At 69.1% G+C, this 25,269-nt stretch overlaps 1 protein-coding gene across 1 annotated transcript; it reads left to right on the top strand.

The window, feature by feature from the left end:
• The first annotated feature begins 1,105 nt into the window (after positions 1-1,105).
• Positions 1,106-5,897, top strand: CBX4 (chromobox 4). Its single transcript, XM_072881148.1, has 5 exons — positions 1,106-1,320; positions 1,405-1,448; positions 2,252-2,317; positions 3,025-3,091; positions 3,629-5,897. Exons 1-5 carry the CDS (start codon positions 1,252-1,254, stop codon positions 4,961-4,963), a joined length of 1,581 nt encoding a protein of 526 aa, XP_072737249.1. The 5' UTR covers positions 1,106-1,251; the 3' UTR covers positions 4,964-5,897.
• The last annotated feature ends 19,372 nt before the right edge of the window (positions 5,898-25,269 follow it).

Below are 25,269 nucleotides of genomic sequence, written 5' to 3'. Positions count from 1 at the left end.
CGGGAATAGCCCCACGCGTGTCCGCGCCGCCCGTCGTCCTGCCCCGGGGGGTGCTGTGGCCGGGGCGCGGCTCCCGCAGCGGCGGCGGGGAGGGCCCGGAGCTGCCCGCCCCCACGGCGGGGGCTGCGCGGAGCCGCCGCGGCTCCGCAGCGGGACGGGGCACGGCCGCGGGCACGGCCGGCCCCGCTCCACCTGCCCGGGGAGAGGACGCGTGTCGCGCCGGCACCGCCACGTTTCCCGGAGCAGAGCGGGGAGGGGCTGGGGCTCCTCCGCTAGCAACCCGCGGCACGGACACGCGTGGGCCTCGGCGTGCTCCCCTTAATCCGCTCAAACGAGAAGCGCGGGCGCGGAGCCGCCCGCCCCGGGCTCTCCGCGGTCCCCGCACGCCGCCGCCGTTCGCGGCTTCCGGCACCGGGCGAGGGAAACTCGCCGCCACCTGCCCCGGGCCCCGGGCCGGCTCCCCCGGGCGCTCCGGCCATCTTGCAGCGGGGGGGTCCCCGCCGCTGGCTGCCCCCGGGCCGGGCTCCCCGCGGCCGCAGGGACCCGCCGAGCAGCGCAGCGCCCGGCCCGGGAGCGGGGCGCGGGCTCCTCCGGGCCGGTCCGGGGCCGGGCCCGGGGCCGCTCCCCCGCACCCGCCTCCCGCTGCGGGCCGGGCCCCACGGGAGGAGGCGGCGGGCCCGGGCCGTGCGGGGGGGTGGGCGCCGCCGCCCCCCGGGCCCAGGGCAGCCCGCGACGCGGCGCGGCGTGGAGCCCTCCCGGGGGGCTCGTCCCCCGCCGCGGGACCCCGCGCGGACCCTCCCGCGCATCCTCCGGGCGGGCCCCCCCGGACCCCCCCCCCCGGCGGCCCCGCTCCGGGCGGCGCGGGTCGCGCACCTGCCCCGCGGGCTCTGCCGCCCCCCGCCGGCCGCGGGGCCCGTGGGGGCCGTGCTGAGTCACGCGTGGGGCGGGGGCCGGGCTCCCCGCGCCTCCCCCCTCCGCGCCGCTCCTGCCCGGCCCCCGCCCGCCCCCTCCCCGCCTCGCTCCCCGGCAGGTCTGCGCCAATCCCCCGGCCCCGCCGTTGACGGGCAGCCGGGCCCGGGAGGCGCCGCCTCCCTGACGTCTCGCTCCGGGATTTGCACGGGTTGCGGTGCCGCGGCGGCCGGGGCTCAGTGTCTGTCGGGTCGGCGGCGGGAGCTGCCGGAGCCGGAGCCCAGCTCGGCTGCAGCGGCGGCCGCGGACGCCCGGCCCGGCCCGGCCCCTCCCGGCTGCAGCATGGAGCTGCCGGCGGTGGGGGAGCACGTCTTCGCGGTGGAGAGCATCGAGAAGAAGCGGATCCGAAAGGTGAGGAGGGCGGGGGCGGCGGGGGGAGGCCGGGCGGGCGGCGGGTCCAGCTGACGCCGTGTCTTTGCCTCCCGCGCTCCGCAGGGCAGAGTCGAGTACCTGGTGAAATGGAGGGGATGGTCGCCCAAGTGAGTACCGAGCGGGGATGGGGACGGGGATGGGGACGGGGCAAGGGGCGGCCCGGCCCGGCGGCGGGGCTCCGCCGCGCTCGGCGCCGCGGGAAGGGCCCCGGCCGGGGCGGCGGGCGGGCGGGCGGCGAGAAGCGGCCGCGGGGCCCGGCGGCGGCGGCGGCGGGAGCCGAGCGAGGCGGGCAGGCGGCGGCTGATGTGCACCAGAAAATGGCTCCTTCCCCCTTTCCCTCCTCGGGAGCCGGGCTCCATATTGCAGAACCGAGCGGGGGGCGGGGGGAAGGGGAATCACCGCAAAAATAACCCGCGCCGCCCCGCAGCCCGCGGCGGGCGGGCGGGCGGCCCCCGAGAGCCGCCCGCGGAGGCGGAGGCACCGGCCGCGGAGCGAGGGCGGCCGCTGCGGGCTGCGGAGTGTTTGGGGGGTGCGTGACAGTGCCGGCGGGGGGGCGCGGGGGAGGGGGTCCGCGCCGCTGTTCCGGACTCGGCGGCCGGGTCCCTCCTCCGCGCCGCGGCCGCTTCCCCGGGTCCGGGAAAGGGGATTTGGAAAATTTCATCATGACATGCCTAGAATTCCTCCGGAATAATAACTGCGCTAAATAAACAGTTCCGTCCCCCTGCCCCCCCCCCCCCCCCGCTGCCCATCCCCCTCCCCCGGGACCCGAGCTCCCGCCGCCCGCTCCCGGGCGGGCCCGCTGCTCCGGGCCGGCAGCGGCCGCCGCCGGCGGGGCACCCCTGCCCGGGACCCCGGCCCCCTCCCGGCGGGGCCCCGCGGCTGACGGCCGCTCTCCTTCCCCTCTCGCAAGATATAACACGTGGGAGCCGGAGGAGAACATCCTGGACCCCCGGCTGCTCATCGCCTTCCAGAACAGGTGAGCGGCGGGGGGGGCCGGGAGGGGCGGCGGGGCCCGCGCCCCGCGCCCGCCTCGCCAATTGCAGATGCGTCACGGAGCCGGGGGCCGCGGCGGGGGCGGGCGCGGGACGGGCCCGGGCCCGGGCCCCGGGCTGGGGGGCGCGGCCCCGGCGGGGCGGGCGCGGCGCGGGGCCGCCGGGCGACGCCTCCGGTTCAAGGTCCCCCGCGCCGCGCTCCCCCCACGCCGCGCCTTGCGCTCCTGCCTGCCCGGGGATTCGATGCCTGCGAGGGGAGGAGGCGGCGCTGCTGCTGCTGCTGCTGCTGCGCTTGGACGGGCTTTTTCTTTTTTTTTTTTCTGCCCTTTTTTTTTTTTTTTTTCTCCTTTCCGTGCATTTATTTCCTGTAGTATTTTGGCGCAAACTGTAAACTTCAGCCCCTCGCTGCAGCAGGGGGAGGCGGGAGCGGGGAAGTCGCCTCGCCAGGCGCCTGCTGCCTCAGCAGGCCGGCCGTGCCCACGTCCCACCGCCTCCTGCGGGACCCCCGGCCTGCGGCTCCGCACCTGCGGGGCCCCGGCTCCCCTCCCGCCAGCCCTTCGCACCCGCTCGCTGCACCCACGCGGGGTCAGTGGCACCGCAGGAGCTGCCGTGCATGGGGCGCGGGGAGGGCTGCACCCCGGGGGTCCGCGTGCCGCCGCTCGGGCCTCGCCGTGACTCTGTGTTCCCGCAGGGAGCGGCAGGAGCAGCTGATGGGATACCGCAAGCGGGGGCCCAAGCCAAAGCCGCTGGTCGTGCAGGTAAATGCGCGGTGGAGCCCAGCCCCGCACCTCCCGGGCAGCCTGCTTGCAGCGCGGCCCCGTCCCCAGGGAGCCGCTTTCAGCAGGTTTCATCATGCTGAGGAGCCGTGCACACAGCCCGGGCGCTTCGCAATGCCCCGGGGACCCCCAGGCCCCAGCGCTGAGCTCATCGGGCCGTCCCAGCCCCCCTTCCCCTCCGGGCTGCGGGGCAGGCCCGCTGCGCCCGCGGCCGGCCGGCATTAGCAGGCTGCTCGCAAGCTCGGCAGCAGCGGTCCTGCTTGGCCCCTGTTCCCAGACAGCTGATTGAAGGGTGCTTTTCTTCTTTTCATTGCTTCATTAATCTGGAGCAATGCGCAGCCTGTACGTTGGAGTGGGCTGGGGCCGCCTGCTCGAGGACGCGGCACCCGGTGATGCGGCATCCCGTAAGGAGAGCCGCTGGAGGGGCGGGGGTTTCACCAGCGCCTTCGGCACCTGCCGGAGCACCGGTGCCTCCTTCTCCGGCCCCGGCTGACCGCAGCCCCTGGCTCTGTGTTGCAGCTTCCCTCCTTCGCCCGCCGCTCGAACATCCTCACGGGGCTGCAGGACCCTGCCGTGGACAACAGGCCAAAGCTGGATCTTGGCGCCTCCGGCAAGAGCCAGCAGCACCAGTATGAACTCAACAGCAAGAAGCATCACCAGTACCAGCCCAACGGCAAGGAGAGCGGCATGAAGCACCAGTCCCACAGCAAAGGGAAGTATTACTACCAGCTGAACAGCAAGAAGCACCACCACTACCAGCCGGACCCCAAGATGTACGAGCCCCATTACCAGCCCAGCAGCAAGGAGCCGCAGAGCCAGGCCTGCTTGGACAGTAACAAGAGCCCCCTGGTTGCCCACCCGGACAAGTGGGCTCATGGCCCGGCCAAAAACCTGCTGGGCCCGGTCAAGAGCCTCGCTGCAGAGAGCAAGAACGGGGCTGAGAAGAACCTGTCCAGTGGTACCGGGCCTCCCCCCAGGGACAGAGTGACCAGCAACGGCCTCGGGGGCAAGATGAAGATCGTCAAGAACAAAAACAAGAATGGGCGCATTGTGATCGTCATGAGCAAGTACATGGAGAACGGGATGCAGGCAGTGAAGATCAAGTCCGGGGAGCCACCCCGGAAGCGGGCTGCGGAGGAGAGGACTCCTAAGAAGGGTGGGGAGGAGAAGGTGGAGGCTTGGAGGAAGCCGGGGGAGGAGAGGGTGGTGGGCAGCAACGCCCTGAGCAAAGCAGAGGGCGAGGGCCGGCAGCCCCCCGCGGAGCTTGAGGAAAGTCCCCAAAAGACTCCCCTGGCCAAGGAGCTGCCCCTTCCTCCGGCGGAGCAGCCCCTGCAGCTCACCACCAAGCCGGACCTCGTGCCCTGGTCCCTGAGTCCCGTCTGCGAGCACAGCCCTTCCTCCATGGGACTGAACCTCTCCAGCCCCGGCTCGCGGAAGCGTTGCCTGTCGGAGCCGCACACGGAGCAGGAGCCGGGCAAGAAGCGCCTGACCTCCCGGAGCATCAGTGCCCCCACCTGCCTCAGCCCCCCGGCCCCGGAGCGGCCGGAGCCGCCCGCCCAGCCGGAGGTCATCCTGCTGGATTCGGACCTGGACGAGCCCATAGACTTGCGCTGCGTGAAACCGCGGGCAGAGGGGGAGCTGGCCTTGGCGCAGGTGAAGCCGGAGGTGCCGCCAGCGCCGGCCGAGAAACCGGCCACAGAGCCTCCGCAGCCCCGGGAGGCCGCAGAGGAGGAGGAGGAGGAGGAGGAGGCCGAGTCCCTGCAGGAATTCAAGCCCTTCTTTGGGAATATAATTATCACAGACGTGACCGCAAACTGCCTGACCGTGACCTTCAAGGAGTACGTGACGGTGTGAGGTGGGACGGTGGCTGCTCCCTGTGGGAGCTGCCTGCCCGTCCCGGGGCCACCGGCCTCACAGCCTCCCTCTAAGGTACTGGTGCCCCTTCCCCGGAGCCCGCGTGCCCCCTGCCCGCGCCGCGGTGGCCGAGCCTGCCGTCTCCGCCGAGGGGACGCCGGGACAGGGCCGGGCACGGTGGCCGTCCCTGCCACGCGGGGTGTCCCACGCCGCTGCTCCCGCCCTGCGGTCGGGGCTGCCCCAGGACCTGCGGGCGCCGGGACAGGCGAGGACGGGGCCCGCCAGTTACACAGAGTTATAGTATTATATTTTAACAGTGCTAACTTGTCGAGTGATTCTTGCTCCCGTTTGTACGTGGTGTTATTGAAATGTATTGTTTGAGCTTAAAGCTGGTCGCTCTCCGGCCACGCTAATATATTTATTTGTAGGTATTTATATAATGAAATATAAAGCCTAGATTTATGGAGTCCCTAGATCACCTTATAAACTATATCAAACGAATATTTTCTGTTCTCCTTTTTAACCATTCAGCATTTGTTAGTCTCGTCCCCTTGCCCTCCTTACGACCCGCAGGACCATTCCCGGTATATATTTTTTGATACTGTACACATGTGGTGTTTCTATGTGCAAAAAAAAAAAAATCGTTATCTAAAGCTAAACAAGCTATTATAGAAATTGCTGCTATTAGAAATGTCTAAACTATAAGCTTCCAATTATTAATTGCTTGAATGTAAATATTAAATGGAGATGTTGAAAGTGCATTTGATGTTCTGCAGCTAGTGTAGATCGGATTGCAAAGCCCAGCTGCTGGGAGGTGGAGCGCGAGCTGCCAGCGGCGCTTCCTGGTCCGAGGGCTGTGTCATGGGGGAAGAAATGTATCATGCAATCATTGCAAAGGACTATAAACCTTTACAAAAACTACCAGGATTTGGAGTGCATTTGTTACTGCATACGGAGGCACAGAAAGCGTCCCTGTGCGGGCAGGCTGTGGCTGGGGTGCCCCGGAGCAGGTGCTTGCAGGTTGAAATCGTCTCTGAGATGCAACATATGGGATATAGTGCTGGCTGTTCCCCAAAAGCGCAGACGAGAGTGTGCTCCCCGCGGTGCGGAAGGGCACCCCGTTTTCTCCTGGTGCTGCCCAGGCGGGCAGCAAGGCCGCAGGAGCCGGTGGTTCGGTGTTTCCCTCTGCCCACAGTGCCGAGGCAGGGCTGTGCTTCTCCAAAGCGGAACGGGCTGCGTGCGGTCTGCGATGGGAAACCTGGAAGGCTTCTGGGAGCGCAGGCTGCGAAGGTGGCTGCAGCGGATGGGTGGTTGCTGGTTCTCGGCCTGATGCTGCCGCCCCAGCGGCGTTGTCCCCAGCGCTGGGGAGGGTCGCGATGAGATGAGGAGTTGAACTTCTCCAGAAAGGAAGATGGTCCAAATTCCACAAATAAGCCTGCAGACATCTCTGAACGAGATTAATAATTGCTGGAGTCCACTGAAAATACAGTGCAGGGCTAATTCTTCACAAAATGGCTCACATGAAGGTGGCAACCTAGCAGTGTGCCCGTGGAGGCCGTCTGCACGTGGCCGAGACAGAGCGCTCAGTCCCCGCTCCCCCCGGGGTTCCCTATAGCGTTCCCAAGCAGAGGCGAGTGCTCGTACAGTAACTGCCCTCTGAATCCTGTGCTTGCCAAACGGGCTCAGTTGCCAGCCTTTCTCGTCTTGGGCTTTTGCTTGAAGTTGATTTCTCTTTCAGAGATCTTAGTTGAAATATTGTCGTCAATGGCACATTAATGCGTATGGGCAAGAGCTTCAAGCTTGTGAGAAGCAGAATTAATTGGCTTGGGTAAGGTGGACCCTGCAGTTACGCTAGAGCTACCTGAAGACATGGGTGAGTTGCCTCTGCTGCGAGCGAGAGCCCAAGGCATGGGTAGCACCCTGCGGGCTCAGCCCCTGGGTCCTGCTGTGGCACGGCGTGTGTCTGTCCAGGCGGTGCTGTTCCCAAAGCAAAAATAAACCCCTCCGTCTCGTGCTGCCCACTTCCGGGCCACCTCGTCTTCCCAGGCTTCATTTTATTTAAATAAATTCAAAAGTCAGCTTGGAAACTGCTCCTTTTTAAATCCTGAGGATTACGTGGCATCCGCAGCCGGGTGTCATCTGCCGGGGCTTGTTCGCAGTGGGAACCACTGCGTGAGCTGTGTCAGCCTAGGTGTTGCCTACGGATGTTCTCGTGCCAGAGCCAGAGTGCTTTTCCAAGGCAGCTTGGGTTAAATTGGAGGAAAAGCAACCATTGAGCGTGTGGATGCCATTTTCTCAGCTGGGACAGCCTTGGAGGCTTGTATCCAAGCGGAACAATCATCTCGACTGTGGACACCGTTGTCACAGACGTTGGTTCTGGCCTGGTGTAGCTCAGGCCTGCTACTCAGGGGCTCGTGCGGTGGTGGGAACGGCTTCTGGGAGCTTACACCAGAAAGATGGCTCCATCCCAGCTATTTGGTTAAATCTCTTGGTGTGGATGAGGCCAATACTGACAGCTCGGTTCATCTCTTGTTTCAGTTGATGTTCCAAAGTCAATGGAAACTCGTGCAATATGTTTAGTGCCTGTGATTCTCACCTGCCTGCATGGAGATCCCAAAATCTGATTGTACGTGCACGGAGAGCAAGTGGAAATAGGTGAGCTGTGATTCAAATCAACATTTTGCCCGTTCGCTGTGCTGAATCTTAAGAGGGTTTTAATCAACTCTGTGTGTCACCGGGGCTGTGCGAGCGACGGGCAGAGGCAGTGGCGGCCGAGGGTGCTGGCGAGCAGGTGTCGGGGGCAGGTGAACCCCAGCCCGTGACGGGGGGATGCCCAGGCACGGTTCGGTGGGAAGCGTTTCCCTGCCGTCCCAGCCTTAGCTGGCAGAGCAGACAATCAGAAATGATGCATTTCCCTTGATTAATTAAGCTAATGGTTATGTGAAAACAAAAATGGCATGGAAGAGGAGACGCATGCTCAGAATGCAAAATGTGATTTATGAAAGGGGAAGTGCCGCTCGACAGACAGCGGCAGGAGCCAGTCCAGGAGCGGGGCTGGGCAGGCGGGCTGGCTCTGGGGCAGAGTGTCTGCAAAAGGAGAACTTTTTCTTTAGCCAGACAAAGGTAGATGAAACCAACGGGGTTTCTCACAGATCGTAGGATGTGTCTTTTAAACGTGGGCTTGCAGGCTCCTGGCCAAAGCCTGAGCATCGCCGCTGCTGTCGTGAGCCGGGTCAGCAGCGTCCTTCTCTAGTCTGTAGGTGTGTGAGACTCTTGGCAATTAATAACTGTTTGCAGGTTTGCAGTGGGCTTAGCTCATTAACATTTTTAAAAATGGATTGTATTGTGTTGCCCGTTTTTAAGGAAACAATGTCCCTCTGAGTGTGTGCTTTCTGAGCTTCCTTTCCCTACTCCCACCGCCGCTCCATGAGCCGTAGAAGCACCTAAAATATTGTCTCTGCTGGCAGTAGCTGTGGTTTGTTTGAGGCACCATTTCCCAGAAACCACATAGCCAGATATTTCTTAGTTTAATAGTTTGATCATGTTTATCACAACTCCAGCAGCTTCCTGTGCAGGGAAAGGTGTGATAAGTAGTTACTGGTTTAAAAGATACACCCTCCCCTTGCTTTGTGCCAATTGGCTGGGAAAGATTAAGCGCTCGGGATATGAATTACTTATTCGTACCGCTCTCTTTCCATATTAAGTGCATCAAACCTAAATGCCTGTTACTGAGAAAATTAATGTGAAGTCCACTATGACTTCCAATGGTTATCAAAGTGATCCAGGACAAGATGGAGCGTCACCACGCTCCATTAGGAAGACGGGTGTGCGCTGCATTTAATGTATTTCCCAGGAATGCGTTAACCTCTGCTTGGTTTGGATTTATTCCAGACAAACATTTGCTGATTTAAAAGGAGAATTTGTGTTCGTATTTTAGCTCGTCTGAAAGAGTCTGATGCATCCATCTATACATGGCCATACTGAGAGGAGGGACTGCAAATTTGTACTGTAAAGCTGCTTTCGGGTTCTCCCCTCCCCAGCTGCGGTGGTACCGGTGTCTGTACCAGCATTGGGGTTTGAATCCAGCCGCCGGCCCTCCCTCACTGAGCTGCATCGCCAGCGATTGCCACGGCCCTGTGCGCTTTCGGCAGGCATTGGTGCAGTCCCCGCTCCACGGGAGGTGACGGAAACACCGTCCCCAGGCAACGGCCACGGGGCAGCCGGCAGGGTGGGCCCCGTGGCGTTGTAGAAGAGGTTGCATCTCTGGGGTGAGGATGGTGTGAAGGAGAAAGACGTTAGATAAACACATGACACGCAGCTGATGTCTTTTAATCAGAATAAGAAACAGCCTTGTGGGGACTGGGAGACTTCCAAGTCCTGACTGGGAATGCGAGAGGAGCTCCTCCCTGGACAAGGGCAGAAGGGGTAAGTGGCCGTGCGTGGTGGGAAGCGGAGGATTTCCCAGGTATTTGGGGCACTTGGTGCTTTTGCTCATACGTGGGTGGGGGCAGCTCCTCCAGGCAGTCATTGCATGCATTTAGTGGGGTTTTTCCTTTACTTTTCCCGTTCTTCTCTCATTTCGCTATGCGATGTCAGGAGCTGACTGTGTGACTTTGCTGAATGTGGTGGCCTCAGCACCTCTCCCCCGTTGGAGAAGCCAGCAACAAGGTAAAGCATTCATGGTCACATTGGGGGGGAAGCCCGCTGTTCAGGCTGCATTTTTCCAGGCTCGTCCCCTTGAGCATGATGGGGGCTGTACAGCTCAGCCGTGCACATGTTGGCTGCTATAAACCATTTTAACTAAACCTGTATGCAATGGGACTGGTCCAGCAGCAGAGGCCTGCCGCCGAGGTTTTTTGCTGCATTTTCCGTAGGGTTGGTGTCCCTCTGCGAGAACGGCTGCGGGAGGGCGAGGCCAGGGTGCAGCCCCCCCCGCCGAGCCGGGGCAGCTGGGTGAGGGGGATGGCGAGGGGGCTTCCCCCGGTTCTGCCCCGTCCCCGAGCCCCCTCGCCTCCCCCATCCCGTGGGCTGCCTCTGGTCTGAACAGTCGAAAATGCCTGGCGGTAGGAAATCCTCAGTCTCCTCCGCAGATAAGATCATTTGGATTCAGCCCAGATTCATGTGAGATCTGTGTCGGGAGGAGACGACCGCAAGGACACTGCTCTGTTTATGTTTGCACCAGAAGAGGAAAAAGGCTCCACAGTGCTGGGCACAGCCCAGACCATCTCCAGGCGCTCCCAGAGCCTCAGCGAGCGGCTCCGGAGGGTCCCCTGCATGCGGGAAAGCTCCTGCCTGCACCCTGAACTGGGGAGAATCCAGTTAAAGGCAAAACAAAGCAGCTCACGCGTTCAGGAGGCGGCTGCCACCAGCCATACCTGACCTAAACACAGCTCTGCAGCATAGCCCGGCCCTGGGCAGCGTCAGTGCGGCGAGGAAGAACGGTCGCCTGAGCGAGATGTTGGATGGAGGAGATGGAGGCTCAGCTCCTGGGCCCCCCCTCTCTGCGCTCCCGGCGAGGGACAGGGGAGGGGGATGGAGCTGGGTGACGTGGGACAGGGGCCGTGGTGGCTGCGGCCGGGCGCTGTGCAGCCAGCTGGGGGGGACGGGAAGGAGAGAGGGTCCTGGTGGTGTAGCTGCTCACAGGAGCCGTCCCTGAGGTCTCATGGGCACTGAAGAGGTGTTACTGCATGACGGTCCTTTGGGTACAAACAGGAGAGAAACGAGTGTCTCTGTAATGATGAAGGTTTGGGGCGGGCGCTGGTGGGGGCTGAAGGCGGCCGGGGTCTCCCCTCCCTGGGCTGGGACCTGCCAGTATCTCCCGTCACAGGGCAAGATCCCAGGCTCACCCGGGAGCAATTTGCCGGCACCTACTGAAGTCGTTTCTCAGAGGGAGCCGTCAGTTCAGCTGACACCTTGATGTAGTCTAAAGCAAACTGCAAACATGAAGATTTATTTTTATCGAACGAGCAGGCATATAAAACACACTGTGCAGTGCAGCGCAGCCTGGCAGGAAGCACCCTGAATCCCAGGAGTCGTGACTTCGGCACGCCGGGCCGTGTGCCGTCCCTGGCTGACCCTGCTGATAGCAGGCCTGTGGGGTTTAAGGGTGGGGAGAGATGGAAACTTAATCACCAACTGCCAAACCCTCCGTCGAACACCAGGACCCTTTTGCAAGGGACGGCACTGGCACCAGTTGGGACGACAGATCCCGACCCGGCCAAGTCGCTGAGGTAGAGCTCTGCCGGTGTCAGAGGCTCTCTGTCCCAGGGAGGTGCTGGGAACGGTACGGCCACGTTCCCATTTTCCAGGGGGTTTATACATTGCCACGGCCCGAGTGCGGACGCAGCTGCTGTAGTATAGGCGTGCTTCAGTCAGAAGTGCTTAGTTGGGGGTGAGAAAAGGAACAACCTAAACCTTTAGGAAGTATTGCTGTAGTGCTGTAGCAGCCAGGGCAGAAAAGTCCTACAGATACAGAAAATAAATTAAAAAGACTTAGGTATTATTATAAAATGCATTAAGAGGTATGAATGGAGGGTCTGAGCTGATGGAAGCTTTAACAAACGTGGATTTAATGTTGGATATAAAGACTGTGCTGGGCAGAAATTCTTGTTGTGCCAATGTAAAGCCACATCTCCCGGTCTCCTGGGAAGCCACTGGAAGCTCCATCTTCATCTGCAGTGGGGATGGGACCAGGATGTACAACACGAGGAACGGTGGTGTTCGGTAACAGCCGTGAAATGAGCCGTGGCCTGGATCTTCCAGAGGGAGCAACCTGCCCCCGCCCGGGGTTTTGCCCAGAGAAGGGCCCTGGGTCACTGGGGTTTGCCCCTTTCCCCTCTGGCTGACGCACAGCGTGGGGGCTGTATTGCTTTTGTTTACGAAGCACAAGAATAGGAAAACCAGGATGGCTCAACCTTCAAGAGCTACCTCTCGGCTGAAGCTAGAGATGGAAAATGGCCGAGCACGAGCTGCTCTGAGGGCTGTGCGCAGCAGAGGCCAGGGTGGAAATTTGGACTCAACATCTCCCTCCTGCCTGGTGCCGGCAGTGGCCGGGTGACCACGGGGGCGAGCACCAGCTCGGGGACGGCCTGGTGGGACCAGGCTGAGACAGCTTGGCCGGGGCGATGCTTGGCAGTGCCATGTCACACTGCGTGGGCATTGCCACACCAGTCCCGAGGCAGGATCTGTCCCCAGCTGCTTTAGACACTGGCCCTGGGGCTGGGGGGCAAAGAGCTGGGGGGCAGCGAGCAGAGCTGCTGTTAGCGGGGAGGGGAGGCGAGCCTGCGGGCTAAAATGGCCACGCTGGGCTGCAGGCGTGGGCTCTGCCATGCGGCAGGGGTTCACCCCCCCAGGAGGCGTGCTGGGAAGGGGACAGCGAGGCTGCACCGGGAGGACTTGTGCGGTGGTGGCAGGTGAAGCTGTGCCGGGTGGGACGGGCAGCGCTCCCCCAGCTGGCCCCACTGCTGGGGCAGAGCAGCGAGGAAATCTTGAAAATGCCCTTTGTGTGAGCCTGGATGTCGTGATTTCAGAAGATGGGGGTTTGGGGGTTCCCCCCCCTTGGCACTGGGTTTCTGGGTCTCTGTGCTGGTGTTTCCCCACCTCCTGCTCCCCGCAGGGAGTTTCCCTGTTCCCAGTGCTGGTGCCATGGAGGGGAATGCGCTCCACAAGTCACGGTGCGTGGGGCTGTTCAGAGCTCACAGTCGCAGGGACTTGAGAAAAATGATTTATAATTTGGTTAAAAAAAGAAAAAAAAAGGAGCATCAGGTTCTTTTAAATACCAAATAGAAGCTTTGGGGAAGGAAGGTTTGTTGGGTACCAGGGAGCCACCGAAGCACCTCAAAGCACAAAATAAATGGTAATTTTCACACACGCTAGCAAATGTTACTTTTCACGTATGTTAATAATTCCACATGGCTTGAAAAATTAAGGATGCAACGCTGTCCCTGGCTGTACCCATCCATTTGCAGCACGGTGCAAGCCTGGCTGTCATTTTAACATCAGGAATGCCTTTCACAGCCGCTGCCCTTTGCCTGCGTGGGTCCAGCCGTGACACTGCCCTCCCCCGCCTGTGTCCTGCCGGCGCAGGAAGTCCCCAGGAGCAGATAAAACAGGGAGATTCATTGTGGGTTGTGCAGAGAAGGCGATGGGGTGGTCAGACACCAGAGGTGCCTGACGCTCCCGGCTGGCTGCTGGAATGATGCCTTATCTTGAGTTTAAGGGCTCAACCTGACCCTGAGCCATTTTTAACCCGAGGTGGGAAGAGCCCTCCCTGGGGGTCCCTCTCTGCTTAAAAAAATTCTTCACTCGCTCCCCGGGATCTGCTTTCCTGACCCTTTTCATTTTTGTACCTCTGCAACCTGAAGCAGACCCAGTTTCCCAGTGTTTGATGCTCTGCTTCTTGAAGAAGCTTTAACTCTCAGGACTCAGAAATAACTGCTAGCAAATAACTCAGAAATAACTGCAGCGTGGAGAGACCCAACAAGAAGACATCTAATCTCACCTATCACGTTTCCATAGTTTGTGCTGCAAGCAGCAATTTGCGGTTCAGCAGCAACGGCTGAATTATCACCGGAATCCCTTCCACCTCTCGCCTGAGCGTGTGACCACTAAGTCCTGGCCGTGGCACTGTCTTTTCTGGTTTCGGACTAACAGGCTTAACTCTCTTTTTTTTTCCCTTTCCCTGGAAAGACAATTTTACCTTTGCCTTGCACCTCCATTCCCCGCAACTGAGAACTTGCTGCGTGGCACAGCACCCGCGTGTTCGGGACGCCGAGGGGGCGGTGGCACGGAGGGGCCGCGGTACCGGTGTCCCGGCGGCCGTGGGCTGGCGGGAGCGGCCGGTCGAGGCGAGCAGCCCGGCTCCGGGCGAGCTGGCTTTCCCAGGGACGGGGAACCGCACCGGAGGGGCTGGGACGGCGTCCGGTGAGATGCGGGATCGCAAAAGGATGCGGTAACCGGAGGGTGCTGCAGAGCGGCAGCCGTTCGGTGCGGGGCTGGGGGGCTCAGCCGCCCTTCGGGGGCCACAGGACGATCCCCCGCCGGGGAGGGGTGGGCTCCCAAAGTGCTCCCCCTGCCCTTCTCCTGGGGAGGGACCACAGGCAGGAGGCGCCGAGGGCTGAACCTGCTCGGGGGCCGGGGGGTCCCGGCCGGGAGCTGCTCCCCCGCCAGCACCGGTGCGGGGCTTGCGGTGGGGGGTGGCTCCGTACCCGCATCCATCCCTCCTCGGGGAGCAGCCTGCCTGGAGGAGCTCGAGTACAAACCGGCGGGGCGAGGGCCATCGCTTACAGCCGCTCTCTCGGCCCCGCCGTGGCACCGGGCACCGGCTCCAGCCGTGTCCTCCGCGGAGCGATGTCACGGAGGGCCGGGGGGACAGGGGCAGGGACAGGGGACAGGGGTAGGGGCAGGGACAGGGATTGGGGCAGGGGACAGGGGCCGGGGCCGGGGACAGGGGCAGGGGCAGGGGACAAGGGCAGGGGCCGGGGACAGGGGCAGGGGCAGGGGCCGGGGCAGCACCGCGAAGGGGGCGGATTCCCCGTGTCTGCAGGGAAAGCCGAGGCCGGCGGTACTGCCCCGGTGTGTGGCACTGGTGAGCCCGCTCTCGCGTGTAGCACAGTCTCCGGTAGCTCAAAAGAGACCCCGAAATGTTGGCGAGGAGCCGGGGAAGAGGCGGCGGGATGCCGCGGGGCGGGGAGAGCCCGAGGGGCTCCCGTGGGGCTGCTCGGCGTCTCGAAGGGAAGGTTTGGACATTTTGATCGGCCCGTGAACCTCCACACAGGGAAGAAATTCAGGGACTCGGCTGAGCTTTCATCTAATAAATGAAGAGACGCAGGACCCAGCGGCTGGAGTCCGCACCGGCAGCAGCGGAATGCGGTGCCATTTTCACCGCGTCAGAAAAAAATCCGGGCGGGAAAGCAAAAACCGGGGCTGCTCGGTATCGCCCCGCGTCCGCTGCCGTTCAGCCCCGGCGGGGTTCAGACCTCCGAGGGATGCAACCCACAGCCTGGGGACAGGGACGGGCAGTGGGTGACCACACTGTGGCCCCCAGCCTTAACCCCCCCCCCGCGCACCCCGATATTTTACGCGCTCCTGTGACCCGCCTTGCCCTGCCGGGTTTGCATCTTTATCAGCCGTGATTTTTATAAGATTCATTCCTCCCCTCCAGGGCACTCGCGTGTTCCGCTGCCAGCCGTGCCCGCACACCACCGCCCACCGACACCTCGGGCTGCCGGCCGGCGGGGCAGCCTTGGCGGAGCGGGCTGCGGGGCAGGCGGCTGCGGCGCGGGGCTCCCCCTTCCCGGGGGCTCCCACACGCGGCCGCGGTGTTGCGTGTCCCCGCGGTGCGTGTCCAAGTGTCACATGCCAGCCGCGGGGAAGCGGAGCGGAGGTGGGACCCCCCCCCCTCCCCGCCCGGCGTCCCGCGTGGGACACGCAGCGCTTTTTGCAGCGGGACCGCGGGGAGGGGAGAGCTGGGAGGGGGCGAAGCACCGGCTCATACGGCGGCGAGGGTGGGGGGCCCCGGGGGCGGCCCGGAGGTAACGTGGGGAGGGGGGAGTTTCCCCCAGGAGCGGATCAGGGCAGAGACCGGGGACCCGCCCCGAGTCGGGGCAGCACCGGGGGCTTCGCAGCGGTCCCGGCGTCGGGGGGAGCCGCAGCGAGAAGCCGGGGAGTTGGGAGGGCCAGGGTGACCGCGGGCGCCCAGCGCCGGGGGCAGGATGAGGCCCTCCCCTCGGCAAACACAGGGCGGGCGGGAGGTCCCGGCGACACCGGCCGGCTGCGTCCCGCCGCGGGAGGAAACGTCCCGCCGCGGGAGGAAACGTCCCGCGGTCCCGGCAGGAGCGGGAGGAAAACGAAACGGGGGCGAGAAAGCGGGGGAGGGCCGAAGCCTGGAGCGGCTGGGGCGGGGAGCGGCCCGGCGGGGCACGGGATGCCCGGCCCGGTTCGGCCCGGTTCAGCCCGGCCCGGCTCGGTGCTCACACCTGCATTGCAGCAGCGGCGGGGCGGCGGAGCGCTGCCGGGCCGGCGGGCTCGGCTCTCGGCTCTCGGCTCTCGGCTCTCGGCGCGGCGCTGCATTGCAGCACTGCAGGAACCCCCTCCTTCCCCGCTCCCTTCTCCTCCCTCCGCCGCCGCTCGGCTCCGGAGGCCCGGCCCGGGGCACGGCCCGGCCCCGCCGCGCTCCGCTCCCCCTCGCACGGCGCATCTGCCGCCGCCTCGCTCGGGTCTTCCGCGTCGTGCAACAGCCGAGCCCCCCCGGCCCGGGAACGCTGCCGCGGGGCGGGGGACACGCACCCACCCCGCTGTGTCCCCTGGTTGGTGTCTGTCGCCGGTGTTCATCGACCCCCGCGCGGGTGGAGGGACCGGCCCGCCCCGTCGGGGCATCCGCCGTCCTGCCCGCCCGGCCCCGCGCCCCCGGCACGGCCCCGCCGCTCGTCCCGGCCGTCTCCCCGCCCCGCGCCGTCGTCCCCGGCGGGCTGGCCGTGCTGTCCGCCCCGCCGGGCCGCCCGGCCTCGCGTGGGCCACGCACTGCCCGGCGCCGTCCCCACGGGCTTCCCGCGAGGGAGTTTGGGCTGGTCCCGCGGGGAGCCGGTACCGCCACCGGGACCGGGCAGGGTTGAGGGGCTCTGTGCCGGGCGGCCCGGCCCCGGGGCGGACCCTCCCCGACGGGACGGTCCTCCCCGACGGGACGGTCCCGCCGGGCCGTCGGGGCACTTGCGCTGCCCGTGGGGCGGGCGGAGGGAGGCGACCAGCGCCGCGTCCCCGACCCATCGGGAAGGGAGGCGGGTGACCGCGCTCCGGGCTCCCTCGCCGGGGGCCAGCGGCCGGGGGGAGGGGGGAGCCGGTGCCAGCCGCGCGTGACTGGGTCCTGCGTGGACCCAGACAGCCGCGACCCGCGGCTGCTGCGTGCTCGGGGCGCGAAGGGGACCGGGGCGATCCCGGTGGGAAGGAGCCGGCGGCGGCCGGGCGTCCCGGGACCTGCCCCGCTGCCGGGTGCGGCGCCGCGGGGGCGGAGGGGAGCGGGGCCCCGGCCCGGGGGGGCCGCCCGCCCCGGCACAACGGGGGCCCGTTCCCAAGGCTCCCGCTCTGTCTCTTGCTTTGGGAAAACGCCAGCACGGTAACAAAATGGCGGGGAAAGGGTGGGATTGTCACGGCGAGCCCTGCAGGGCGGCCCGCCCGGCCCCCGGCACCGCCCGGCCGGGCTCGGGGCGTCCGTGCCGGCGGCAGGCAGCGGGGCGGGGGCCCCCCCCCGGGCTGTACCGCCGCCCGGCCCCGCCGCCCGGCAGAGCTCCGGTGGAGACGCAGCTGCAGAAAATGGCTGCTCGGCGGAGCCCGCTGAATCCTGCCATGGCGGGGGGGGACACGGCAAGGAAGCAGCGCAGCCCTCCCCGCCGGCCGCGGCCCCCCCCCGGGAGCCCCGGGGCAGGCGGCGCGGGGGGCGGCCGGAGGCCCCGCGGGGCGGCGGGACCGGAGCGGAACCCGCGGCGCGGCGGGGCCCGGCGGCCGGCGCGGAGCCTCCCCCGCGGGGCCTCACCTGCGACGCGGCGGGGGGGGGGCGGGGGGGGCGCGGGGCAGCCCGCCCCGATCGCGCCCGGCCCGCCGCGGCGCCGGGACGGCACGTGCCGGCGGCCCCCGCCCGGTGCCCGCCGAGGCGGAGGGCAGGGGCGGCTCCGAGCCCGGGGGCGGCGCGGCGGAGGGGCGGGCCGGTCACCCCCGGAGCCCGCCTCGGCGGAGGTGCCCCGCGCCCCGCAGCCGCCGCCGCAGCGCCCGGTGTCGCGCTCGGTTTAAAATAACCTAAAAATGGAAGAAACAGAAAAGAAACGGAAAAGACCAGCGGGGCGGGAGCGCGGGCGGGGGGACGCGGCTCGGCCCCGGCCCCGGCTCCGCGGCGAAGCCGCAACGAAAACTCGCCCCCGCGGCCCCGCGCCGTGCCGCCGTCCCCCGCCCGCCACGGCGGCCGCCCCTCGGCGCCTGCCCGCGGGGCCGGAGCGGGCACGCGTGGGTGCGCGGCTGGCGCCTGCGCCGCGTCTCCCTCCCGCAGCCGGAGCTCCGCTCCCCGCCGCTGGTTTTCGCGGGAGTCCGCGGGGCGAGGCGACGTCCCAAAAACGCGAGCGTGGGAGCCGGGCTAGGGGGATCCTTCCCCCGCGGGAAGGCGGCCGCGGGGGGTCGGGGCGGGCTGTCGCTGCCGGTCCGCAGCGTGGGGGCTGGACACGGGAAGGCGATTCGCCGCGCCAGGGTGCGCGCGGCCCGCGTGGCGCCCGCGTGCGCGGAACCCGCCGTCCCCGCCGCGCACGGAGCGAAGGACGCCGGTGCCTCCCGGGAAGCCCCCGCCCGGAGCAGCCGCCCCCCGTCCACGCACCTCTGCGGGAGGAGGAGGGGGCCCGGCCCCGCAGGGCTGCCCCGCCGCCGGGGTGCGGCAGGGCACAGCGAAACCCCCCCGGTCTGTGTGCCCCGTGTCGGGGTCACCCGTGTCCGCGCAGCGCCGCGGCTCCCCGCTCCCCCTGCCCACGCACGGTCCCGTGTCGCCGCTCGGCGGAGCGGAACAGGGGGCCTCCCCGTCCCGCCGTCTCTCCTGGCCCGCGGCCCCGCTGGGACCCGGCCGCCCCGCCGCCGCCCCTTCCCCGCCGGGCGCTCCGCCGCGGGTGGGACGGACACGGTCTCCTCCGTGACCCGCGTTGCGGGCACCGGGACAGGGCAGGGAGCAGCCGTCCCGCCGCACTTCAGGAGCGCCGTGGGCGCCCGCCGTGCCGTCGGTGCCCACGGAAGACGCCGCTGCGTCCCCTCCTCCCGCAGCGTGCGGCGGGGCGGCCCGGCCGGGACCCCCGGGGCGGGAAGGGGCGGCGAGGCGGCACCGGGGGGTCGGGCGTGGCGGGGGGCCCCGGGGGGAGGGGGTCCCGTCGAGGGTCGCCCGTGGGAGCGGGGGTGTCAGCTCCGTCCCCACGCCCGCGGGGGGAGCGGGGGGGGGGGGGGGCGCGGGGCCGTTCCACTCGTGAGAGCCGGTTGCTGCGATACCGACGGGCCAATGAGCGCTCACCAGCTCACCCCGGGCTCGGGCACCGCTTCCTTATATGGTGCGCGCCGTCCGCGGGGCGCCGCGCTCATCGCCATATAAGGGCATGAACCTAAATAGAGCACCTACCTTGCGCGGGCGGGGCGGGGCCGGGCCGGCGGGGCGGGGCCGGGGGCCGGGGACCGGGCCGGGCCCCGCCGCAGCTGCCGCCCCCGCCCGGGGGAAGCCGCCGGCGGCCGTGAGGTGGGAGGGAGACGGGCCGCGCTTCACCTCTAATTGCTTTTGTTAAACGCGGAGTGGCGGGGCCGCGCGCGGGCGGGAGGGGCCGGGCAGGGCCGGCAGCAGGGCAGGGGCTGGGACCGGGACCGGGACCGGGACCGGGGCCGGGACCGGAGCCGGGACCGGGGCCGGGCCGGGCCGATCGCACCCCACGTCTCAGTCACAGCCCGGCTGAGACGTCCCCCGGCGGGACCGCCGCCACCGGCGCTGCTGGGCCGGGCACCGCGGTCCGGCCCGTCCCGGCGGAGCCGTCGGGTGGTCCCTGCCCACTCGTGGTGCTTCCGTGGCCGCTGCAGCCGGAGCCGCGAGGGAGCAGATTCGTCCTTCTGCCGTCCTGGCGCGCCGAGCAGCGCGGCACCGACGTGGGCAGCGGCGCGGGCGGGACGGAGCCGCGCCGGTTCGATGGGGGGGGTGGGTGGGGTGGGTCTCCCGAAGCGTTCAGGTTTCCACGCCCGACGCGGCGCTCGGGTGGGTTCCTCCTTCGCCCCCCTCTGCAAACAGCCCGTATTTACGTTCCTACAAATAATCAGCAAATTCAGAAGCCCCGGAAACAAAAGGTCCTTTGTGCGGAGCGCTCGCAGCCTGCGGCCGGGCGATAAAGCGGCGGCCCGCCCGCCTCGCCCCCGGGAGCGGCACGTCCCTCGCACGGGGGTTTCGGTGCCACCCGCGGCGCGGAGCAGCGCGGCTGAAGGGGGGCGGCCCCGGGACCGGGGCCGACGAGCGGCTCTCGGTGCGTGTCGGCATGCCTGGAAACCGGGAGTCGGTGCTTTGCCGTGGGCGCTCCGGGCTCCCCGTGGGCGCTCCCCGCAGGGAGAGCCGGGCGGACACCTCCCCCCCCCCGCTCAGCCTCGCCGGAGCCGGCGCTGTGCTCGGGGCACGCCGCCCCCACGGGCCCTGCTGGGGAGCGTGCACCAGTGGCTGCGGGGACACGCGCGGGGCGGCTCCCACGCGCAATGCCGACGCGGGAGACTCTCCGACGGTCCGTAGGTGTGTGCTGCGGCGGAGGACGGCGGCTGCTCTCCCCCGTGGGGACCGCGGAGGGGAGACGCCCCCCCCCGCCGCACCGCCCCGGGGCCTGGCACAGCTCCCGGGGCCTCCTGCGGGCGCTTCGCCCTGCCGAAGCCCGCGGTGCGGGGGGGGCCCCGGGGCGGAGGGGGCGGCAGTGCCCCCCGGGGGTGGCGGGACCGCCGCCGGCTGCGCGGCGGCCGCAGCCGCCATTTCCAGTAGGACGGTGCCACCTATGGAAAGCACCTGGAATTAATCGGGCCGGCGGGGCCGCGCCGGGAAGCGTCGCCTTTCCCTGCGGCACCCTGGGGCCGAGCCCGGGCCGCGCCCGCCGCCGAGCACCGCCGCTCCCCGCGCCCGCCCCCGGGGGCCGAACCGGGCCGGGCCGGGCCGGGCCCGGCCGGGGGGCGGCAGACGAGGCTCGGCCGCCCTGGTCGGCGGGGCCGCCGCTGTCCTTCAGCACCGCCGCCCCGGGCCCGGCTGCCCCGCGGAGGATGGTCGGCTCGGTCCCGGGGCGGCGGTGGGGCCGGGGAGGGGGGCGGGCCGCGGCGGTGGGCTGCACCGCCCCGGAGCGGTCCCCTCGCCGGCTGGCCGAGGCCCTGGTAACCGGGGGATAACGACCAACGGGGCGCAGAGACGCGGGCCGGCCCAGGACCCACTGCCCCGGCCCGAGCCGGGGTGCTCGGCGTGGTCCGGCCAGCGCAGCCCCGGGGGGGGGGGAATGCCCCGACGCCGAGGCTCCACGGAGCGTGTCCCGCAGGGGCCCGAGCCCTGTCGCGGCGGCTCCATCCCGAGCCCCGGCGGAGCGAGAGCAGCGCCGGGCACCTGGACCGGGAGGAGGCCTCGGCCGGCGCCGGAGGAAGACGGGGGGAAGGCCCCGGGGCGGGCGGTGGGCGGTGGCGGGGCCGCACCGCTGCGGGGGGGAAGCGCGGAGCGCTCCGCACCCGCGCAGAGCGGTGCCCGACGGCCGTCCCGAAGGGAGCTGCCTGCCCTGGGGGAGCCCCCCCGGTCCTGCCTGTCCCGGCTGCCCGCCCGGCGCACCCTGCCCGCTCCCTCCCCCTTCTCGCCGCCCCCGGTCCCAGGAGAAGGGGCAGCAGCCGCGCCCGGTGTCCTCCCGGGGATCCGCCGGCCCTGAGCCGTGCCCACCGGAGCACGCTGCCTCCCCCCGCCGGCCCTGGGCGCCGGAGCCGCCGGGTAAGCCCTGCCCCGGCACGAATTCGATGTCAACCACGTCGACACGAAAACTTCCTCGCACGGGAATTCCTGGGCTGCGGGAGTGGGAAGGAGCGGCCCCGCGGGGACACCGCTGCCCGGGCACCCCTCGAGATCTCCCCTCCCCGCACCGGGGGCCCCCGCGCTCCGGACAGCAGCCTCGGCGGCACCGGGGGATGCCGCGGGTCCGGGCGCACGGCAGCGCGGTGTCCCGGGGGAAAGAGGTGGGAAACGCGGGCGGCCCGGTCCCGCCTGCAGCGAGCCCACGTGTGACCGCAGCCCCGTGTATGGCGCCGTCTCCGGGCCCGGTCTCGGTCCCGGGGGATCGGTCCTGCCCCGGCCGCCCCCTCCCGCGTGGGGTGCGGGTGCCGCAGCTGGGGGCCGGTCGCTGCCTCCCCGCCTCGCCCCGAGCTGCTCGGAAACGAAAAGGCAGCGTGCCGGCGGCCCGGCTGCTCCCGGGCCCAGGGCAGGGCCGGGGGCCGGCGGTGCCGGGGGGTCCCCGGGTCCGCGCCCGCCCCGCCGGGACAGCCCGGCACCCGCCCGGGGGGGCGTGAATTTGCCCCGAGGCTCGTCCCGGCTCCGTTCAGCCGCCGGTAGAGGGAATCGTTTTTCCGCCCGGCTCGGGAAGGGAACCAGGCCGGGAGAAGACCGCAGCCGAACCGGGCGGCGGGGCGGGACCCTGGGGCCGGCCGCCCCGAGGGTGCCGGGGGGGTGGGGGAGGCTGTCCACGAACGCAGAGAGCTCGCGTGGAATGAGGCTCCGGGGCGCGCTCTGCCCTGCCCGGCGGTACCCACGGCCCGGCCGGGCTGCAGGATGCCTCTCCCGGGACACAAGGTCCGGCCCGGCGGCGGGGTCGGTTCGGGGACTCGCAGGCTCCGGGGCTCTGCCGCGGGGGCGACTTGCTCCGTCCCCGCTTCCCCCCGCGGTCTCAGCGTTGGGGCCGTACTCGGGCCGCCCAGGAGAAGGGGACACGGGGGGGAGAGCAACCGTGGCGTAGCCGGGTTTCCGACCGGCACCGGCAGCCTCGGTCGCCCGCGGAATCGGTCCGGCCCGGGAGCTGGGCTGGATCCTACTGGGTATCCGTGCGTGGGTATCCGTGGGGCGGAGCAGCAACGGGCGCCGGAGCGCACGGGAAGCCGCGGGGAAAAGCCCGGCTGCGGCGCGGGGATCGATCGTGCCGGCGCTTGGGTTGGAGCCAGCTCCCTCCCGCCCCGCCGCCACCCCCGGCTCAGCAGCGCTCGGACACGCGTGCTCGCCCCGCCGCCCCCACGCGCGGTCCCGGAAGGGGCAGTAGCCCCCCGGTTTCGTTGCAAAGCTCGCAGCCGTGGAAGCCCCCGCACAGAGAGAAACGAGGGGGGAGCCGGGCACTCAGCCCCGCGGCGGCTCGCTGAGCCCGGAGGAGCTCATCGCACGAGTCCGGGCTGGGGGAGCGGAGATCCGGCGGCCGCGGGGCGGATTTGGGGTCAAATGGGCGGAAACGGGGTTTGCCGCGGCGGCGCACGCCCGCGCCGGGCCGGAGCCGTCCCCGAGTCCGCGCTGAGCCCCGGGACCCCGGGGCAGGGCCGGGGCCGGCCGGGGCCGGCGGGGGCGGAGGGGGCGCGGGGACGAGCGGCCCCCCCCGGCCGAGAGCCCGTGGGGCGCCCAGGCAGCTTCTGCCGTTGACCTCGGGAGCGTGGAGGGCGGCCCGTGCCCGGGCTCCGCTCCTGCTCCCGGTGGCCTGGCCGGGCGGGAGGGGCCCCCGCAGCGCCGCCGGCCCCGGGCGAAGGGGGTCCCCGGGCCCCCTCCGGCAGCGGGAGGAACTGCTCGGGAGAGCCGGGGACGGTCCCGCCCGCCGCTGTCTCGTCCCGCGGCGCCGGGGCGGCTCCGTCCCGCATCTCCTTCCGGGCCAAGACCCCCCCACGAGCGGCCGCAGCCCCGGCCCTGGCTCGCCCACGGCCCGGGGGCTCCGGCCGGACCCCCACGCAGAGGCGGTCGCTCCCCGCTGCTTCCCCCGCGCCGTTCTCGTTTGCGTCTCGCCTTCTCTCTGCCCCCCCGCACCGCAACCGGGGATCCAGCCCCGGCCCCGCGCGGGTCCCGCGTGGGTCACGGCGGGGGACGGAGCGATTCCCTCCGCCGATGCCCGCGCGGGAGGCAGCAGGAGCCGCGGCCTCTCCCTCTCCGCCCCCACGCGTGGCTGTGGGGCTCCGCGGAGCCGCGGAGCTCCACGCAGGCGACGGGGCAGAGGCGGCTGCTCAGCCGGGAGCTCCGCGGCCCCTCAGGGCTCCCGTGCGGCGTCGGTGCGGGGAGGCTCGGCCCCGGGACCGTGCTTCCCACCTGCACCGGGAACAGCGGCAGCGGAGGTGCGGGGCAAACACCCCGTTTCCCCGGGCTGCAGCAGCCCCGCGGCCACGGGGAAGGGCCCCGCTCGGCCCCGCTGCGCCGCCGCGGACGCTGCCCCGGGAGCCCCGAGCAGCGGAGAGAAGCGGGGGCACCGGCACCGGCACCGGCACCGGCCCGGGAGGACGATCCGCCCCCCCCCCCGCCCCAGCCCCGCGCCCCCCCGGCCGGGCGTTGCTGCCCCCGGGTCTCCCTTCTGCGCGGCACCTTCCCGGGAGCGGGATCCGCGCCGCCGCGTCCACGCCAGTTCACGAGCCGCCCCGCGACCTGCCTTAATTAACAACGATTAATTCGACTTTAACGAAAAACTCCCCGGGACGCCGCTCGCCGAGGGCCGGGAGGGCGCGGGGGGAGCGCTCCCCCCGCCCAGCCCCTCCGCGCCGGGCCGGGCACGCCGCGCAGAATCCACGGGGCTGGAGGCGTGGGGCTGGGAGCCCACGGGAGCCGCGGGGTGGAAATCTCCCGCCTCCTCCCGTGAGCGCGGTTTCGCCTCGGCCAGCGGCGGCGGGAGGAGGGCTCTTCCCGCCGACACCCGACCCACGCGCCCCGCGGGTCCCCCGTGGGGGCGCGGGGCTCCAGCCCCCGGCGCTGCCCGCGGGGCCCCAGGGCCCCCACCCGTGTCCCCCCCACCGCAGGGGAACAGTTTCCCCCGCGACCGCCGTTGGAGGTCCCTGCCCGCCCGGGTGGCGGGACCGGGCAGCGTTCCGCGGCGGCGGGCGGGAGCCCCAGGGGACAACGATCCCGGGACGGGGACAACGCCGGTGCCCTCCGCTCCCTGGTGCCGGTCCCGGCGTGTCCCGGGGCCCGTGGCTCCCCCCGGGGCGGCTGCCCAGGCCGGCGGAAGGCAAGTGCCTCGTAGCCCCTGCACCGAGCGGGCGCACAGGGGAGATGGCCCCGCAGCCGCGCTGACCTCGCCGTCCCCGCCACGGGTGACCCGGCCCCCCCCCCCCGCGGCAACCGGTAGCCAGACCAGAGCCCCGGGGCGAGGCAGCCGCCGTCGCATTTACCGGAGAGGAAGCGCAGCCGGATCCTCGGGGCCACGCCCACCGTGGGGTCTCCCACGCGTGAGCGCGGCGGCCGCCCAGGCTCGCTCCCCCTCGGCTTCGAGCTCCTTAGTGGAGGAGAGCGGGAGGCGGGGGACGGACGGACGGACGGACAGGTCCACGAGAGGCCTCGCCTGGCCTCGTCCCGCGTGGACGGTGCCGCAGAAGCCCACTCAGCACCGGGCCGTGGTGCTGCAGGTCCCACTCGCGGGGCAGCCCCGGGCGGCGCCGCTGCCCCCGGGCTCGGGAACGGCGTCCCTCCGCGGGACGGGGCTGAAGCGCTGCCGGGCCCCGCCGGAGCCTCCCCGCGCCGGCCCCGGGGGCGGTTTGGGACCTCGCTCGGCTGCGGGCGGGGGACCGGGCGCTTTGGATCTCCGGTCTCCCGGAGG

Source organism: Ciconia boyciana, chromosome 16 (assembly GCF_034638445.1).
Source record: "Ciconia boyciana chromosome 16, ASM3463844v1, whole genome shotgun sequence".
NCBI classification, from domain to species: Eukaryota; Metazoa; Chordata; class Aves; order Ciconiiformes; family Ciconiidae; genus Ciconia; species Ciconia boyciana.
Note: the sequence above shows the minus strand (reverse complement) of the source record. Positions and strands in the feature narration are given on the sequence as shown.

Coding starts and splice junctions, on each gene's coding strand:
- CBX4 (XM_072881148.1), top strand. CDS start 1,252: ATGGAGCTGCCGGCGGTGGGGGAGCACGTCTTCGCGGTGGAGAGCATC. Junction 1,449..2,251: donor TGGAGGGGATGGTCGCCCAA/GTGAGTACCGAG, acceptor CCCTCTCGCAAG/ATATAACACGTGGGAGCCGG. Junction 3,092..3,628: donor CAAAGCCGCTGGTCGTGCAG/GTAAATGCGCGG, acceptor TCTGTGTTGCAG/CTTCCCTCCTTCGCCCGCCG.